The sequence below is a fragment of the Xenopus laevis genome, chromosome 7L (genome assembly GCF_017654675.1).
Source record: "Xenopus laevis strain J_2021 chromosome 7L, Xenopus_laevis_v10.1, whole genome shotgun sequence".
Taxonomy (NCBI): Eukaryota; Metazoa; Chordata; class Amphibia; order Anura; family Pipidae; genus Xenopus; species Xenopus laevis.
Window position 1 is genome coordinate 35,548,647 of NC_054383.1, and position 19,698 is coordinate 35,568,344.

Below are 19,698 nucleotides of genomic sequence, written 5' to 3' on the forward strand. Positions count from 1 at the left end.
CTGCCCAAACAATGGAATGGACAATTAAAGCATGTAGAGTCTGGGGTGCTGCAAACTTCATAAAAAAAAATGACTTGTATCCTGAGCTCTGTGGCACTGCATGTGCATTCAACCCAGAAAAAAATTAAAAAAAAATACGGTAAGAATAGTTAATACAGTAAGTTCTGTTGCTGTGGGAAGCTGCACAGCAATCACATATCCTAATGCACAACAATACAAATTTAACTTTAATCTGAGCTTTAGTTGTCTTTTTAAAGTGGTTGGTCACCTTTGATATTCTCCTTTTTTACTATTTTTGGTTTTTTAGCTTTTTATATAGCAGCTCTCCAATTTGCAACATTTAGCAATCTGGTTGCTAGGGTCTAATAAAAAGAGAAATAAAAAGTAGCAATAACAATACATTTGTAGCATTTGTTTTTTAGATGAGGTCAGTCATTTGCATTTGAAAGCAGGAAAGAGTCAGAATAAGAAGGCAAATCATTTAAAAAACTACAAAAAAAAAATGATAATGAAGGTCGCTTACCAATTGTAAGTCGCTTACAATTGGTCATTCTATAACGTACTAAAAGTTAACTTAAAGGTGAACACCTCTTTAAAGATCAGAGTGGTAAAGGCAATTAAATGGAGATGCATAAGAGAAACCAATGTATTAGGGTAGGACTACACGGACGTTTTTGGCGCGATCCGATGCGCTGTGACAAATCGCATGCGATGGCAATAAGGTAAAAGATAGAAATGTCGGATGAAGACGCAGCCAACAGTTGTGCCGCGTCGGATCAACGCTGCGACTTCATCCGCCATTTCCATCACTTATCTTATTTCCGTCACATGCGACTTGTCGCTGGCGTTTTATCGCAGCGCGTCGGATTGCGCCAAAAATGTCCGTGTTAGTTATTCAATTCTATGCCTTACACCTAAAACAGTGCATAAATAGAATATTCAATGTCATACACACTTTGGAGCTTAATGGAAGGTAGTGCTGTCCATATATAAATATATATATATGTATATATTTACATATAATACACAAAAGCCATAAATATCTTGTAAAATGATATCCTTATAAACGGTGAGTTCTGATGTCATTTCTGTCACAAGACTCACTGAAACATGTGTATTATAATAAATAAAGTACCCCCAGTTGTAAAATATTAGGATATTAGAAGTTACCTCGGAGTTCCATGACCTGTATAAAAACACTCGGCCGGTCATGAAACTCCTCGGTAACTTATAATATCCTTATATTTTACAAGAGGGGGTACTTTATACACTATATATTCTTTGCACACACTTTCTCTTATTGTGCACACACACACTTGTAGTTGTATTAGAGTAGCAGGGCCGGAACTAAGGTACACACGTCCCCGTTTGCGCACGGCGACCCTCATTTACGCACGGGGCGTGACGTTGGCGTTCGAGTTGCCTGGGGTGCCATGGACTGAGTGGCAATGCCTTTCACTAACAGATTTGGCACTAAAGTCCAAACTTATTGAGCCCGTGACCCCCTTGAACCATTAAGTGGCCGCCGCGTAAACGCCAGTTGCTAAATTAAAGCTATAAGCTCTATACGAATTGCGAATTCACAAGCCTCCAGCCACTGCACACTTCCCTCTGCGCCCACACTTAGGTCAGCTGACCGGTCACGCGGAGAGACTTCTGACGTCAGGTGGTTCTGCCTTCGAAGTCACGTGACGGTGGCGGCGGGTGGAGTCGCGATAGGTCGGTGCTGAGGGTCCCTGTCTGGTGTGTGGCAAAGAAAGATGGTAAGTCTGGTGACGGCACAGTCACTTACGGACACTCGTTCGGTAATAATCGGCGGCTGCTCTCAGCAGGCATTGTATTACAAACGACAAGCCCCGGGGTGCTGCTGCTGCTTCCGGTAGTTGTAGTTTAATACAGAATGGAAGTGTTTATGGAAAGACTAAGTTATAGTTTGATAGTTCCGAGGGATGAGGCTGGAGCTGTAGTGTTATTATGGGCCTGGGCCTGACCTGTCACTGCTCCACTCGGGGCAAGAAGTTGTAGGCCAGGCAAAGGCGCTGCGACTAATGCTGAACTACAACTTACAGTGTCCCCGGTCCCCTGTGCTGCCCAATGCATCTGGGAAACGTGACGAGTAATGTAGCTGAATAGAGACTTGTCATGTCCGTGCTGTGTGTCCTGTGCTTGTTCTCTACTCGCACCTCACATCCTGCACTTTCTCTTATTTACATACCGACACATATACACTGCTGTGCTGCCCCACACATCCACACAGGCAGGGGGCACCCATTCTAGTTGTGCTAGTGGCAGCCCTCCAGCCTCACGGCTTCATTGATTGCTAAGTAGCAAGCCTAGGTGTTGGGTGAGTATAATACAGCAGTGTTGTGCACTCTCATTAAACCTCAACAAATCTGCAGGTCGTGAGTAAAAATAAGAAGACGGGGTTCCTGGCAGGACTTGCAAGAGAGGAAAGTGCAACGCTGCGGAATGTATCATTTGCACAATTCCGGAGAGTGACTGAGCCACTGATTGCAACACTCGTACAGAATGAGGGGAAGGTGTTGGGCCTGCCAGTTTCTACTAAGGGAACCGCCGTGACTGAATCTGGTTATAAAGTTCACAACAGCCACTTGTCTGTATCTTTGCCCCTGGTGTAGTTTGTTTTTATTATTCCTTATGGGACAAGTCACACAGGCAGCTGTAGCACCTTCATGCGTCAAAGATAAATACTGCAGCTGCTCCCTCCATGGAGAACGCTATGGAATTGAGCTGGTATGGTGCCATCCACGTGCAGCAGCTGGAATTTCTCTTTGTTTATCTAGAGTTGTGTCTGTCTGCAAATGATATCACTGCTGTAAATTGCTGCACAAAACCCAGAATGAGCTAGATCAGTAGCAGGCCGTGTGTCCACGAGCCCTATGCCAATCCCTGCTGGACCTGTTGTAACGAGTAGTGGCACAGTATTGCCCAGCCAACGCAGCACTGGCATGTATGTTTATATTAGGGATGCACCGAATCCACTATTTGGGATTCAGCCGAATCAGTGGTGAATGATTCGGCCTAACCAAATCCGAGTCCTAATTTGCATATGCAAATTAGGGGCAGGAAAAGAAAAAAGTAGAAAGAATTCTTCTTTTTGTGATGAAAAGTAACATGATTTCACTAACCGCCCCTAATTTACATATGCAAATTAGGATTTGCCCGAATCCTGCATCCCTAGTTTATATGAACATGTGTATTCTGTTCATTCCATTAAATCTCCGGGCAAGTATTTTCAACTGGTAGTTTGGCCAGTTTATATGATTTTCTAGTAGACTTGATTTTCTAGTAGACTTAAGATCCAAAGTATCGATAGATCCGTTATCCGGAAAACCTCGGGCACAAAGAATTCTGCATAATAGGTCCCAATTCCGTATATGATTTGACTTTATGGACCTAAAAGTTATTAGGGCAGTAAAGTCAAATCATATACGGAATAGTGGTACAGGTATGGGACCTATTATCCAGAATGCTAGGTACCTGAGGTTATCCAGATAACCAATCTATTCATAATTTGGATCTTCATACCTTAAGTCTACTAGAAAATCATGTAAACCCAGTAAGCTGGTTTTGCTTCCAATAAGCATTAATTATATCTTAGTTTGGATCAAGCACAAGGTACTGTTTAATTATTACAGAGAAAAAGGAAATCATTTCTTAAAATTTGGATTATTTAGATAAAGTGGAGCCTATGGGAGACAGCCTTTCCATAATTCGGAGCTTTGTGGATAACTGGTTTCCGGATAACGGATCCCATACCTGTATTTTTATTTAGTTATCTCTTACAGCCTCTTGTGTTCTATAATGCCACCGAGCATTAAACAGCCTGGCAAGGGTAGAGAGACAAAGATAATATGGAGAAGATTGTGCTCTTTGATATAAATGTCTGTTCTATTGGTCCCCTTTGTTCCTCATTCTTATAGCATTAAGTAGGCAATAGTTCAGTGCAATTATGATCATTCTGTTAATCAACTGCTTCACATATGAAGCAAAAAATCCTTCTGTAGCTGAATAGTACCGTAAGAGACCTACAGCATTTTGTAATGTATATTCATAAATGTTTCATACCCAGTATATGTGAGCGATACGAAAGCTCTCCTCTGGGTAAGCACACACACACTTATTCATAAATCACACGCACTCTTGCATTCCTGGCATTGTTCTGATCATACATTTAAAATCTCTTGCGCAGTATAAATCAAATTTCAGCTATATACCATAAGCTGGCCATAGACGCAAAGATCCGATTGTACGAATCAACGTACGATCGGACTTTCCCATCTCCCATACCGCCACTATCCATTCAGATCAAAGTCTTACCATTCTGATCAAATAAAGTAGTAAAAGAACAGATCAGCCGATGTTCTGCCTCTGACAGCAATCGTACGATAGTTATGTCTGACAAAGCTAGTGACAGTCTCCCACTGAAAATCGTACGATCGGCAATACATGCCGAGATATTACCCGCAGCCGACAGAAATTTTCTAACCTGTCCGATCAACCTAACGACCAATGAAAAACGTCAGGACTCTCCACACACAGTCTGAAAATCGTACAAATCCACGATTCGTACGATCGGATCATTGTGTCTATGGCCATCTTAAGGCTCCAACATATCTATAGGATTATTTTAACACAAAAGCCCTTCAGTGGCCATCCTTCCCCAGTGTTTATGAGCCGTGGTTGTTGACATAGGTGATGAGCCGCAAAATACTTGTTTTTTTATATCCCCATTTTTTTTAGTCCCAGACATCTCTTGACAAATATGGATCGAATTATTGCAATCCCATGTCTCCCACTTTTTAATGCCAGCGGTGGTCTGTATTTCACATGACTGCTATGTATAGTAGTCGCTGTCTCCAATAGGTATTTAGAGGATACACACCAGTGGTCCCCAAACTGTGCAGATGCCACGCATGGGGAGATTCTTGCAACTGTGTGAGGGTGGGTGAGTTTTGGGGGTGACAACCTAATTGTTACCCTAGAATTATGCGTAAATATCTAATACACTACTGGTTTTATATCTGTTACTTTGTTGTTAATTAAAGGGGTTGTTCACCTTCCAACACTTTTTTTCATTTGTTTTCAGATAGTTCACCAGAAATAACCACTTTCTTGTGACCCTGCAGGGGGGCCCAGGAGCTATAGGGGCCCCATGAGGCCCTAATTCATATAGCATTTCAATAAATATTTGTAAAATAGGTCAACCTCTAGACATTTTGGAGGCCTGAAAAATAATTTGCTGTGGGGTCCAGTAATATCTAGTTATGCCACTGAACTGAAGAAATATATATATTTATATTCCCACCGATGATGGCACACCAAGGATATATTCACATAGTCATTTGGATCAAATAAAGTGCAGGTTTATTTAAAGACCAATGTTTCGATTCTGTACTGGAATCTTCCCTGACGAAGATTCCTGTAAGGAATCAAAACATTGGTCTTTAAATAAACCTGCACTTTATTTGATCCAAATGACTGTTGAATAATCCTTGGTGTGCCGACATCGGTGGGAATATCCAGATTTTTTTTAAAGACTGTCGCCCAGGCATTATACACTCTTATGGTTGTGCCCTCCTACTCGCTGGAATTATATATATATATATATATATATATATATATATATATATATATATATATATATATATATATATATATATATATATATATATATATATATATATATATATATATATATATATATATATATATCTCACATGCAGTACCTTCTCTGCAGAGGAACTCTTAATAGAGAGCATAGCATAATACTTTTACAGTTAATTGACTCTTTGATTGAGGTGTTTAACTGCAGTGTAAGATTATGCTAATACAAAACTATGCACACACAAACGATGCCCTTGTAGCTATCTATTTCAGGAAAGACTAATGGATGATAAACACTATTTATAGATTTGGCATGTGTCCTTCTCAATAGAACATGCAATTAAACACATCCTGAAATGCCACCTCCTTTCTAAATTGAAACACTGAGACTATCTGGTGACCATCCATGTTAAAGGCTACACCACATCAGGCCCGGGCTGGCAATTTGTGGGTTCTGGCAAATGCCAGAGGGGCTATCAGGTGCCATAGAAAGTCACTATGCAGCGGGCTGCTTTAACCTGTTTGGGCCTCTTTGTACCAGAGCCTATTTTGACTCCCAGACCTGCACCACATGCACTGTTTGCTGCCATCCTGCAATGAACTTTTACAATCATTATAATACAGATATGCCCTTGTTGATATTTTTTTGTTGTTGTTGCCCTTGTTGATATTTGTGTGCACTTTGTTTTTTTTCAGAGTTTTCTGAGTGGTTTCTTTGGTCCCATTTGCGAGATAGAAGTTGTGCTGAATGACGCGGAGACCAGGAAAGTTTCAGAGATTAAAACTGAAGAAGGCAAAGTAGAGAAACACTTCTTGTTCTATGATGGCGAGTCAGTAGCTGGAAAGGTAATACATATGCTCATCTATAAATATATTTCCAGTAGAAGTGTTAAAGGTAAAATATACCTCTATGTCTATTGTTAGGAATCATACAGGCTCTGGGTTTTCTGCAAAGGGAGCAAAGGTTTTCTTTATATTTGTATCTATTCTTTTGAATGGGACAGATCATCCAGTTTGTCATACTAACTTATTTCCTCATTTTGTTAGTTTGCACTAAAATCCAGCCCCATGGCACCTGGAGCAAAAGTAGCTCCCACAAAAAAGATTATAGTCCACTTGGGCCTCACCAGAATCACGAACCTTACACTATGAGATGCACTGTGCTAGATAAATTATTTCCTCTATACTAGGCAAAATTTACATACCTGAACTGTAACTGGATTCTGTCTGCTGATTTAAATATTAAAGTATACATTAACCCTGTGCAGTAAAAGTTGTACCCCTTTGTCTACCTTTCTCAAACTACTGGTGTTGCCCTCTACTATGGGTGTCCTTTACATGCCCGGATTGGCTCTCATGTATACCCCATACCTTCACTGGGTAAACTAGGGTAGTAGTTAGTTAGAGGGTTCTTAAGTAACATGGAACAAGCATACATGTGTCCATCTTTTAATATTACTGGTATGGGATATGTTATCCAGAAACCCGTTGTCCAGAAAGCTCTGAATTACAGAAAGGCTGTCTCCCATAGACTCCATTTTATCCAAATAATCCAAATTTTTCTGTAATAATAAAACAGTATATTGTACTTGATCCAAACTAAGATATAATGAATCCTTATTGGAAGCAAAACCAACCAGTTGGGTTTATTTTATGATTACATGATTTTCTAGTAGACGTAAGGCACGAAGATCCAAATTACAGAAAAGATCCCTTATCCGGAAAGCCACAGGTCCAGAGCATTATGGAGAACAGGTTCCATACCTGTATTGTTTTTTATATAATGCCAACATGTTCTCCAGCACTTTACAGAGATTATACATCAATCACATCAGTCTCTGTCCCAGCAGAGCTTACAATCTAAGGTCTATGTCACATTCATACACACAGTGGTCTGTTAACTTGCTTGTATGTTTTTGGAGTGTTGGTGGAAACCCATGCAAGCACAGGGAAAACATACAAGCACCTTGCAGATAGGGCAGAGATTTGCTGCCCCATCTACACTTACACAAACAGTACTTTGTTTTCTGCAATGTATGTTGTTTATGATGAATTTCAGCAGACGTGGGCTGGAAATGAAATTCTGCTTGTTCCTAAGAACAGCCCTTGTAATATAAATGCATAGATTTCAGATTAATGGCACACTGGGTGATTACAAGCATTTTCCAGTTTGTCTGGCGGGTGACACAATTCTTGGAATAGCCCTCCATTGATTCCTGGGGGAATCTCCTATATTTTTTATCTTGAAGAACAATAAAACCCCACTTTTCTGGATTCGGCCGAACCCCCGAATCCTTCGCAAAGGATTTGGCCGAATACCAAACCAAATCCTAATTTGCATTTGCAAATTAGGGGTGGGAAGGGGAAAACATTTGTTACTTGTTTTGTGACAAAAAGTCAAGCGATTTCTCTCCCCACCCCTAATTTGCATATGCAAATTAGGATTTGGATTTGGTTCAGCAGGGCAGAAGGATATGGCAGAATCCGAATCCTGCTGAAAAAGGCCGAATCCCCAACCGAATCCTGGATTCGGTGCATCCCTAAAAAAAGGCTTGGCACAAACTGGACCTCAGTCAAAAAAAGTTTGCCTCTTAAAAAGATATTTTTATTGTGGTACAAAAAGCTTAACACATTTCCTGTCTCTCCTGGGCACTTAATCATAGGCTATAATTTTTTGACTGAGGTCCAGTTTGTGCCAAACCTTTTTTTTATAGCCATGTGCATTAAAGAACATTTTAAAAAAAACAAAATTACTATTCCTGAAAAAACACACGATTAGTATGGTAGATTTTGGGAACCACTGCTCTGGGGAAACTGTGTTTTTGAGCCCACCACATTGTTTTGACAGCTGTTAAGGGTGGATGTTCTGGTTTGGAGATGCTACTTAGTCCCCCCTGAGCTTTGCACAGGGTACTGATATCATTGGGATGCTTGCTATGCCTGAGATTTCTAACTGGAGGGGGCTCCTACATAGATAATGAATCCCTAGTTTCATTGCTGCTGGAGCTATCAGAGAAACAAAAGATGCCCCTGTTTCATAAATTGTGAAAGCTGTCAAGGGCGAATTTTCCAAATGTTTGTTTTTAGATGAGAAATTTCACAATATGATGTTTGTTTTTACTTTGAAAACTATCTGAAATATTGTGTAAGGTATTGTACTTTTGAAAGGGTTTTCTATGCTACTTTAAGGGTGATGGCACACAGCATCTTAAGTCACCTGTGCTAATCTCCTCCAGCACTGGAGACAAATTGGCATGAAATATCTTTTTGTCTGGATTATTAAAACCGTTCCTAGTACTTGATCCCAACTAAGATATAATTCATCCTTGTTGGTGGCAAAACAATCCTATTGAGTTTAAAGGAGAACCAAAGCTTAACTAAAGAAGTAGCTAGAAATGTTGTACATTACGTTTTGTGCTTCTGTACCAGCCCAAGGCAACCACAGCCCTTTAGCAGTAAAGATCTGTGTCTCCAAAGATGCCCCAGTAGCTCCCAATCTTCTTTTATGTTGATTCACGGCACATGCTCTGTGCGGCTGTCAGTTACTGAGCTCAAAATATACAGTACACGTAGAATAGAAATCTTACAATATAAGGTCGATTAGTAATTAATACATATAATTACTTCATGGCAGCACAGAAACCAGTGCAACTTGCATTAGAATTTAATAATTAGCCCTGTAGCATCAGTTTATATTACAGACCAACCTCATTTTCTGCTTGATAATTAGCGACGACCATTAAGCTTAGCTTCTCAACAGCTGCTCAGAGCCCACTGAGCATGTGAGCGTCACAGTCATTTTCCAAGATGGCGGCCCCCTGTGATAAGTTTGAAGTCCTGGATCATTGCTGCTATTGAGAAGCTGAAACTTTACACCAGTGCAATGAGTTCAGTATATAAAATATGGCATTTTTAGCCATATTAATTTTTAGGGTTTAGTTTTCCTTTAACTCGTTTTAAATTTTTTGTTTTTTTAACGAAGACCAACTGAAAAGTTGCTAACAATTGGCCATTCTATACAATACTAAAAGGTAACTTAAAGGTGAACTACCCCTTTATGTTGCTGAAATGCATTTCTTCACTCAGTAAATATTAAGTTTATAGGTGTTTTCAGCTTTAATCTGGATATTCCTTTAGTCAATCATGGGACTTTCAGCCACTTCCCCCTGACTTGCCTTAACTTGTTAAATTACATCACATACGCTTCACATCTCCAGGGGAAAGCAGGGTGTATGCTTGAATTAACAACCTTGTGTCCCAAGGCTTCGCAAGTGTTGGAAATATAGAGTGAGGGCTGAGAAGGTGAATTAATGGAAGTTAGTACTTATTTGTAATCATTTAGCTGCACAGAACCTTTGAACAGTTACAGAGCATTGTGGGAGAAAGATGCAGAACAAGGGGATAGGAGACCTACTTTTCAATGGGGATTGACAGCAAGGTTTAAAGGGGCCGGGACCAACCAAATTCAGCAGTGGTTGGTTGCTGATCAGCCATAGACCTTGTGAATTTGCTTTCGAGGGACATTGATCTTGGATGATTAACGCTGGTGCAGTGAAAATGTGTATTTGCCCACTGTACTCGTTTGGAGGGCGACGTACAGATTTCTAATCAGTCCTTTCTTTTGCAATGATTGTATTGTATATATTTCAGCCCATGCATTCCCAGCTCCAGTATATTTATATAGGAACAATACTCATGTAATACATTGGCTGAAATAACGGATGCACAATACAACAACACATGCCTTTTTGTTTTGAAATTTTCCGTTCATGTCATATGTCAGCCGGCAGACTACACAACTGATATTAATTCACTAAATTTTAATTAATTCAGTGCTTGTTCCTGTAGGTCAACATTGTCTTCAAGCAGCCCGGTAAAAGATTAGAGCATCATGGAATCCGCATTGAGTTTGTTGGACAGATCGGTGAGTTTAAAAGATTGGCAGTGACATGAGTGAATGTAATTATAACCACTCCTCCACCAGAAAGAAGTTTTGCTTCACTGAGAAAACTTTATTTACTCTGGGGTGTTGTGTAGATGTATATACACCTTGTGATTTGTTGCCCTTATCCAGAGCACTGCAAAATGTTTTGGCCCTTTATACTGTACTTAAAATGTTTACTCTTTAGTTACCCTTTACTTATCCTATTACCTTTTATACATATTTGCTTATGATGAAATATATTGTAAGCCCTGTATTGACATGAAGTTTGTTATGTTTCCCTCCTAGAACTTTTCAATGACAAAAGCAACACACATGAATTTGTCAACCTAGTGAAGGAGTTGGCCTTACCTGGAGAGCTGACTCAGAGTAGAAATTATGATTTTGAATTTATGCAAGTGGAGAAACCATATGAATCGTACATTGGGTCGAATGTGAGGCTGAGGTAAGATTTGTTTTTGCCTATATACAAAGAACATTACATGAAGTCAGTGCGTGTGTGTGTGTGTATATATATATATATATATATATATATATATATATATATATATATATATATATATATATATATATATATATATATATATATATATATATATATATATATATATATATATATAAAAAATGTAATTTAATCCCAATAATTTTGAGTATGGATGGACATCTGTTTACTTAGTCTTTGGCTATTGGTGGTAGAATCCTGCAGTGAGTTCCCCACAAAAAATCAGAAACCTGCGTGTGGGCAGCTCCCTGGTATCTTATAGAGCAAATATTAATCATGTAAACTTATTTTTTTGCCCCACCCATGTCACTTTTGGTTTGCTGCAACTGCACTTCCAGTTTAATGAGTAACAGTGGGTCAGCTTGTGGGGAAGGCAGTTGCAGGTCGGATCAGGTAGCAGTTCCAAAGGGGTAAACATGCAGGTTGAGGGTCCGGGTCAGGTACGAGTTTAAAAAATTGGACCCAGCAACATCAGAATGGCTGCAGTGTGGCCAATTCCTCTAGGCTGTCTCACATGTCAATGCAGTGTTGCTAAACACAGTGCAAGGTTTCATGTAGCTGCATTCTTAAAATGGTATTTAAATCAATATATTTCCAATATTAGCTAGCTTTTGGCTTGGGTTGTGCTTGACTGCCAGAGGATCTCCTGGTGGGCTCCAGTCTGGGACAATTTCCATTAACTCTTTTAATTTCCAACATAAGCCTGCATAACATCTATACCATGTATTACTGTATCCATCTAATCGTTGTGAGAGTAGATCATGGATGTCAGGTTCTTCGGTGTGCTGTAGTAGCCCCAGTCTGACACAGAGTGTGTGATTTATATGTTTATACTCTTACTACCCTATCGGTATGGGTTACGAGGGTATTTTTGAATTAATGAAGATAAGAAATACAAGATCCAATCTTGAAAGAGTAAAATACTTTCCTAAAACTGGATTTAGCTACTTCAACTGTTTTGTATGTGTTTATTTTATTTGTGTTCTGCTTTGTTGCTTTGCATGACTGTTGAGAGCAAAATGAAGTTTTTAAACAAAGCAGCCGCTTGTGGCACATTGCCATTGAGTGGTGTTGGTAGATGCATATTGCCCTGTGTGATTGCATTGGCTGCAAACCTAAGAAGCCGTCCTATCAGAATCAGGCTAAAAATACTCATGTGCAATTAAAGATAACTGTTGAGGAAAGGATTTGCTTTGTATGGTATCAAAGGGAGTGGTACATTACAGAATGTTTATCTGGTTATATTCAGCAAGTGCCTTATTTCCATGAGATGGAGCTTATATAATGTTTTTGTTTCCATGATCAAGACTCCTTTAGTCACACTGACCTGGGGTAAGTACAGTCCTTGGTTCTTTTACTGAAGGAGGATGGTGTCACCCCAAAACAATTTAACTGAACCTAGTGCAATATTGTTAATATTCAGTGCAGTGTTACAACACTAATCTGTGTGTGTCTGGAACCATAGAAAGTCTATGCATTGATTTTTCGTGTCTATTTAAAAGTGTTATAGTGATTTCAACAAGGTGCTATCTCGAAAATAAAATTATATTTAAGTCAAAGTGCTTTTAGTACTTGATTGAAAAAGTAACCCGAAATGAATTGTTTGACTTAAATATAATTTTATTGCGGGTTTACTTTTCCTTTAAATCTTCTGTCAGCCTGACTGAAAGAACTGCATGTGCTGCTGCATTAAAGTGCTGGTAACACCATTTATGAATATAATTAAACCACAGCAAAACAACACACATAACAGACATTCAGAAGCATCATTTGTATGTGTATTATTTTTTTGGTAACATACACTTCAGTTCTGTATAAATAATATTTAGCTGGCAGTGTTGTGTGTATCTGTGGTGTGATATTTTTTGTGTATATGAGGTCTGATTCAAAGGGTCAAAAAAGGCGCCATGTGCAATGACCATAAGATTAAATGCTGGTCGGTGTTTATCAACTGACAGTCCTTATCCTTTTTGGCCTAATATAGATCACTTGGCATAGGGTTTTATGTTTTGGAATTACCTGGATAATATTTAATTGTCCATCAGGTAGCGGCTGCAGGGCTCATTATTTCCTTAGGCCACAATATACCACTGCCAGTGATTTGTTTTGCATATAAAGAATATTCTTTTCCTTTAAGCCAGCTAAAATTCTAAAATGTTGCTCAGTACAGGTAGCCCATGGAATGTTCCATTATTATCTATTATAGATATTTCCTTAAAGTGACAATAGTACGGCGTCTTACCGATCTGGTTAAAGAATATGACCTTATCGTTCACCAGCTGGCTACCTACCCTGATGTGAATAACTCCATCAAAATGGAAGTTGGGATAGAGGATTGCTTGCATATAGAATTTGAATACAACAAATCAAAGTGAGTATACAGTAGCCATATTGTACTGCGCTTTGGGAGGGTTTGTGCTGATGAAGAAAGGGATAAAACACAGTACAACGTTACCACGATTTATCCTTTTGTGCTGTATTTGCATTTGGTTACTTACTGTTTACATTGCAGGACAAGAGGAGACAAGCTACTCCCGATCTCATGCAACTCTTTCTTTTCCATCTCCATTTCTGCACACCTGTATTTCTGTAGTTTAAATGATCTTTATTCTTTCCTCCAAAGGTACCATTTGAAAGATGTCATTGTTGGAAAAATCTACTTTCTTTTGGTCAGAATAAAAATCCAGCACATGGAGTTGCAGTTAATAAAAAAAGAGATCACTGGAATAGGTGAGTCTAAAAGCGCCACTGTGCAGTTTTCTGAGCCAACCATCTTAAGAACCCCAGTGGAAATTCTAGTGTAATTGGGTTAAAGGAGAACTAAAGCTTAACTAAAGAAGTAGCTAGAAATATACATTTATGTTTTGTACCAGCCCAAGGCAACCACAGCCCTTTAGCAGTAAAGATCTGTCTCTCCAAAGATGCCCCAGTAGCTCCCCATCTTCTTTTCTGCTGATTCGTTGTACATACACCGTGCTACTGTCACTTACTGAGCTTAGGGACCAACTCATAATATACTGTACACATAGAATATAAATGTCACAATATAAGACTGATTAGTAATTAATACAGATAATAGCTACATGGCAGCACAGAAACCAATGCAACTTTTTTTTTTTTTTTTTTTAGTGTCTGTGACACTGGCATGCTCAGTGGACTCTGAGCAGCTGTTGAGAAGCTAAGCTTAGGGGTCATAGTAAATTATCCAGCAGAAAATGAGGTTTGTCTGTAATTTAAGATGATGCTACAGGGCTGATTATTAAATTCTGATGCTAGTTGAATTGGTTTCTGAGCCGCCATGTACCAATAATCTGAATTATTCACTTATCAGCCTTATATTGTGACATTTATATTCTATGTGTACTGTATATTGTAAGTGATCCCTAAGCTCAGTAAGTGACAGCAGCCCAGAGCATTTGCAGTGAATCAGCAGAAAAGAAGATGGGGAGCTACTGGGGCATCTTTGGAGACACAGATCTTTACTGCTAAAGGGCTGTGGTTGCCTTAGGCTGGTACTGAAGCACAAAACGTAATGTACAATATTTCTGCCCTACTTCTTTAGTTAAGCTTTTTAAAGCATTTCTGATAAATAGGACATTTGCTGCAGGTGCTGGATAAGATTTGAACTCTAAATGTGAATATTTACATGTATTTCACTTATGCCATTACTGACTTCAGCTAAAATCTTGTTTGTTTCTCAGGCCCTAGCACTACGACTGAAACCGAAACCGTTGCAAAATATGAAATCATGGATGGAGCACCAGTCAAAGGTAACACTTTATTCATTTTTCTTTGGAACTTCAGTCCCATCTAAAGATTATTCTAAAAAATGTTTCCTGTTCATTCATCCTTAAAGAACAACTTGGAATGCAGGCAAAGTTGTTCTTCGGTGCTATGATGGATGTGCCAAACATAATCTTACAGCTGATAGAAATGAGGAGTTTGCCATTTGTGCAAGATGCCATGTTTAAAGGGGTTGTTCACCTTTGAGTTAACTTTTAGTATGATGTAGAGAGTGATATTCTGAGACAATTTGCAATCCGTCTTACATTTCTATTATGTGTGGCGTTTGAGTTATTTAGCTTTTTATTCAGCAGCTCTCCAGTTTGCAATTTCAGCAATATGGTTGCTAGGGTCCAAATGTCCATGTTGCAGCCAGCAGCAGCAGTGTTCTGAGCAGGTTAAGCAAATGAAGTGCAAGGAAACAGGCTGTGGGCAGGGTTATCTCCTGCATTACACTCTAAGGGGAGGTCTGAGTGGGGACCAGAGTCAGAGAAGGCAGAGGATACTTGTTCCCAACCCGCAGAGAGGATTGTAGAAGCTGAATGAGACATGGAGGACAGCGTACAGATTCTCTGGAAAGCAAAGACACTTCATGTCCCAGAAATCTCGTTTAAGGGTATTGGCAGATGAGGAGATTTGTCACCCGCAGTAAATCTTCTGTACCACAGGCAACAAATTTCTTGAACTGCATCCATCTTTCCTAACCTTTGGATCAACACAAATAAAAGAATGCAATTCCTGCGATTTCTTTTTTAACTTGTGGCAATCTAAAGGTTTAGGCAAGGCAGTTGAGGAGATGTCACACCCGCAGTAGCGCAGATTTACATCAGATAATCTCGTCTGCCAGTACATTAAAGTGGGGGGGGGTGAGTCGGAGGCAGACCATTGTTGTATCCAATTCCTTTCAATCTGACAAATCCTGTATGTCTGTATTAACAAGGCGGGTGTTTTTTTTTCCTGTTAAGTGTCAAATTGGAATAGGCAAATCAGATATTAAAGACTTGATGCATCCGTAAAGAAAAAAAAAAAGTTTTTAATGATGACCTTATTTATTTTGCTCAAGGTCTATACACCCTTCCCTGTCCTCTAACAATATGCTAATCTGTATATAATCCATGTGCATAATTTGGTTTGCGCCTGTTGTTCACTGCTCTTTGTGTTTAGGTGAATCTATTCCGATTCGGCTGTTCATCGCAGGGTACGATCCAACACCAACAATGAGAGACGTCAACAAAAAGTTTTCTGTCAGATATTTTTTAAACCTGGTTCTCGTGGATGAAGAAGACAGAAGATATTTCAAACAACAGGTACAGGTTTCTGTTCTGTTTCTGTCATTTCTTTTTCATAGTAGTGTTGCACATCCTCATGTTTTTTCCTCCTTTATGGCCTTTATGGATTAAATTAAAATTGTGTCCAGTGTGCAGTTTACTGCCAATAGATTAGCCACAATAGTGCAAGCTCTAATATTACTATATTCTGCAAAATGCTTTACCATACCTGAGTAAGCAGCTCTAGAAGCTCTCTCTGTTTGTTTAGGATAGCAGTTGCCATATTAGCTTGGTGTGACATCACTTCCTGCCTTGAGTCTCTCCCTGCTTGCTCAGATTACAGTAGGGAGGGGAGGAGGGAGGGAGAGAGGAGCAAACTGAGCATTCTCAAGCCCTAGCCCTGGAGGTTTAAGCTGAAAACAAGAAGTCTGATACAGAAGCCCATGTATACACAATAGAAGGAAAGAAATGCTGTGTTTCTTTTGACAGAGGACTCAGAGCAGCATTACATTGAGGATTTACTAGTATACTTATATAGACCTTTCTAATAAAGCTTACGTAATTTTAGCCTTTCCTTCTTTTTTAAGCTAACTGATAGCATTTTCCAGCTCATCTGCATCTGCCAATTAGTATGACTTAGAGCTGTGTTGGGTTTCTCCAGTTTCAACCATCCTTCATAACCCTCTACGCTGTTCTGCTACAGTAATGATAACTGTGTTTTTCATTGTATTCCGACTTCTAACAGGAGATCGTCTTGTGGAGAAAAGCTCCCGAAAAGATCAAGAAAAGAACCAATTTCCATCAACGGTTTGAGCCCCAGGAACCACAAGCATCAGCTGAAGAGCCAGAGATCTAATTGTGCATTTCCTGAGCAGATGAAGGATGGAAGCAGAAATCTAAAGGCCAAACCTCCCATCAGATAGTCTTCCTTCATCTGGCGCTGCTGCATAAATGTACCACACTAAACACTCTGGGGGTCTGTATGTAATTCCACATGTACATATATAAATATCGAGTGCTTTTGCTGAAAAACACTGGACCTTTCTCAGACTAGCGTTTTATAACTCGTTTCATTTTAATTTTCAGGTTATGACATGGCACATGCATTAAGCTCAAACTCTTTCGCTTCATTTTTTCTTTTTGTTGGTGCATGTCAGGCTGGTGTAAATGGAAAATTAAAAGCCTTTCCCCTAATACTGTTGGTGTCTGCTAAACTTGTTTCTTATATTTAGTTTGGGATTTCTAAAATCAGGCAGATAATAATATAAGTTGTCCCCAAATCCTTCGGTTTCACCTTAAAAACGAGGCTGTTATTAAACATTGGAAGCTGTGTTTATGTGTGGATTTTATCTGACACTTCTCTAAGATGTTTCCCCGCGTCTGTCTCTATCTGTATGCCAAATGGTTACATTGTCAATGTTTTTTATATACCGTGAGACAAACACATTTGCAACGTAGCTAATATAAAGAGCTGACCTAATATTCAGAGTATAATTAAATAAGGAAAGATTATTCCATTTTTTTTTTATTTCCTTGGTTTTGTTCCCTTTCACATAATGGTAACATAGACGATTCTAATTTGCGATGTATATAAATTGCTTTATTATATTGTAAAAGTATTTTATATACCCAGTTTTGGGGAGAGAAATACTGATAAAAAATAAAATCTTATGAACCGTATTATGTCTTTTTAATGAGCAAATTGGAAACAGGGACCATTTTAGTAGCCCAGGAATAGTTACTTCTATGTGCAGAAACTCAGATCGGACAAGTGCCATGGAATGTACTGGAAGCCATGGAAGCAGCAGAATAGTACGGTCGTGTGATCAGGTGACAAAAAAGGGGACCCATGGTGAAAATCAAGCTAAAAGGGAGAACCAATTGCATAAAATTTAATTTCTAGGGATGCATCCAAGATTCGGTTTGGGGTTAGACCAGATTCGGCTGAATCCTTCTGCTTGACCGAAGTAAATCCGAATCCTAATTTGCATATAGACTGTGAAGTTGGCACCATAGTGTGACAGTCACACTACAACAGATATGTGGTGCAAATGCCTTCTGGATCTTATCCTCCATGTATTAAAGCAGGGATCCCCAACCAGTAGCTCGTGAGCAACATGTTGCTCTCCAACCCCTTGGATGTTGCTCTCAAGGTCCTCCAAGCAGGTGCTTATTTTTTAATTCTAGGCTTGGAAGCAAGTTTTAATTGCATAGTGCCAAGTAGATCCTCTTGTAGGCTGCCAGTCCACATAGGGGCTACCAAATAGGCAATCACAGACCTTATTTGGCACCCCAAGGGACGTTTTCATGCTTGTGTTGCTCCCCAACTCTTTTTCCATTTGAATGTGGCTCACAGGTAAAAAAGGTTGGGGATCCCTGTATTAAAGGAACAGTAAATTAGTGTTTTTAAGTAATAAATTATTTAGTGTTGCCCTGCACTAGTAAGGGTCAGGGCACACAGGCAGATCCGGGCAACAAATCTCATCTTCTTCGGGGGGACTAATCTCCCCGAACTGCCTCCCCTGCTTTCCCTCCGGCTAAAATGAAATTCGCAGGCGGGGTGGCACTCGGCGCGATTAGTTTTCGACTTCGGAAAACGAATAGTGCCGAGTGCCATCCCACCGGCGATTTACATTTTAGCCGGCGGGGAGGCAGTTTGGGGAGATTAGTCGCCCCGAAGAACAGGAGATTTGTCACTGGAGACTAATCTCCCTGAATTTGCCTGTGTGCCTTGACCCTAAAACTCGAGTGTTTGCTTCAGAAACCGTTTATATAAACAAGCTGCTGTGTAGCCATGGGGGCAGTCATTCAAGGAATAGAAATACACTGGCACTCAAGGCAACTTCAATGCAGGGTTACCCCTTGCTGGTTTATTTGGTGTGAACGTGCAACGTTTCAGGGCGAACCCCTTTATTAAGCATCAATGCTTGATAAAGGGGTTTGAACAATTATATTTCGATTACTATAAAAAAACTTTAATTTTTTAGTGTTACTGTTCCTTTAACTAGGTGGGATGAACTGGATTCATTCGTTATAATGTGGAGAAGTTCAGAATGTACTGAAAAGTCATCACTCCACTCCTGTGTGCTCCGTGAGAAATCTCTGCCAGTGTCAGACTGGGAATGCTTGGAATGGGGGCTCCACCTGTATCAGGGGTTTTACTCTCTTCCCACAAAGCAAATACAAGGATAAGGATCATGGTGAACCCGAAAAATTACTTGTAAACTGAAATCAGGATCTGATTGTCCTTTCCTGTTCTCTGCACTGCTGGTTCTGGCTGTGTGTGCCATGGAAGTAATGTTACAGAAGTCTGCTTCCCTCTAATTAAATGCAATAAACCTACACACACCACTTACTACTCTTCTGCAGTCTTCCCCACATCAGTGTTTGGATCAGTAGAAACCAGCAATATCTTCAGATAAATACTGACACCTGTACTTACTAAAAACAAGCTGATATTTGTTTCTATTTGGCAGGTTAAGGTAAATTATAAAGGGTTTCTGCTGTCAGTCTTTTTTCTGAAGAGAGACAGTTACTTGCCATACCACATGCTTGAGGGACTGGTTATATTAAAA

General features: G+C 39.6%; 1 protein-coding gene across 1 annotated transcript; it reads left to right on the plus strand.

The window, feature by feature from the left end:
* Positions 1-1,696: 1,696 nt before the first annotated feature.
* vps26a.L (VPS26 retromer complex component A L homeolog) lies at positions 1,697-17,803 on the plus strand. The gene is made up of 9 exons (NM_001091555.1): positions 1,697-1,763; positions 6,325-6,474; positions 10,477-10,552; positions 10,859-11,015; positions 13,279-13,443; positions 13,696-13,802; positions 14,774-14,842; positions 16,020-16,162; positions 16,869-17,803. Exons 1-9 carry the CDS (start codon positions 1,761-1,763, stop codon positions 16,977-16,979), a joined length of 981 nt encoding a protein of 326 aa, NP_001085024.1. The 5' UTR covers positions 1,697-1,760; the 3' UTR covers positions 16,980-17,803.
* Positions 17,804-19,698: the final 1,895 nt, after the last annotated feature.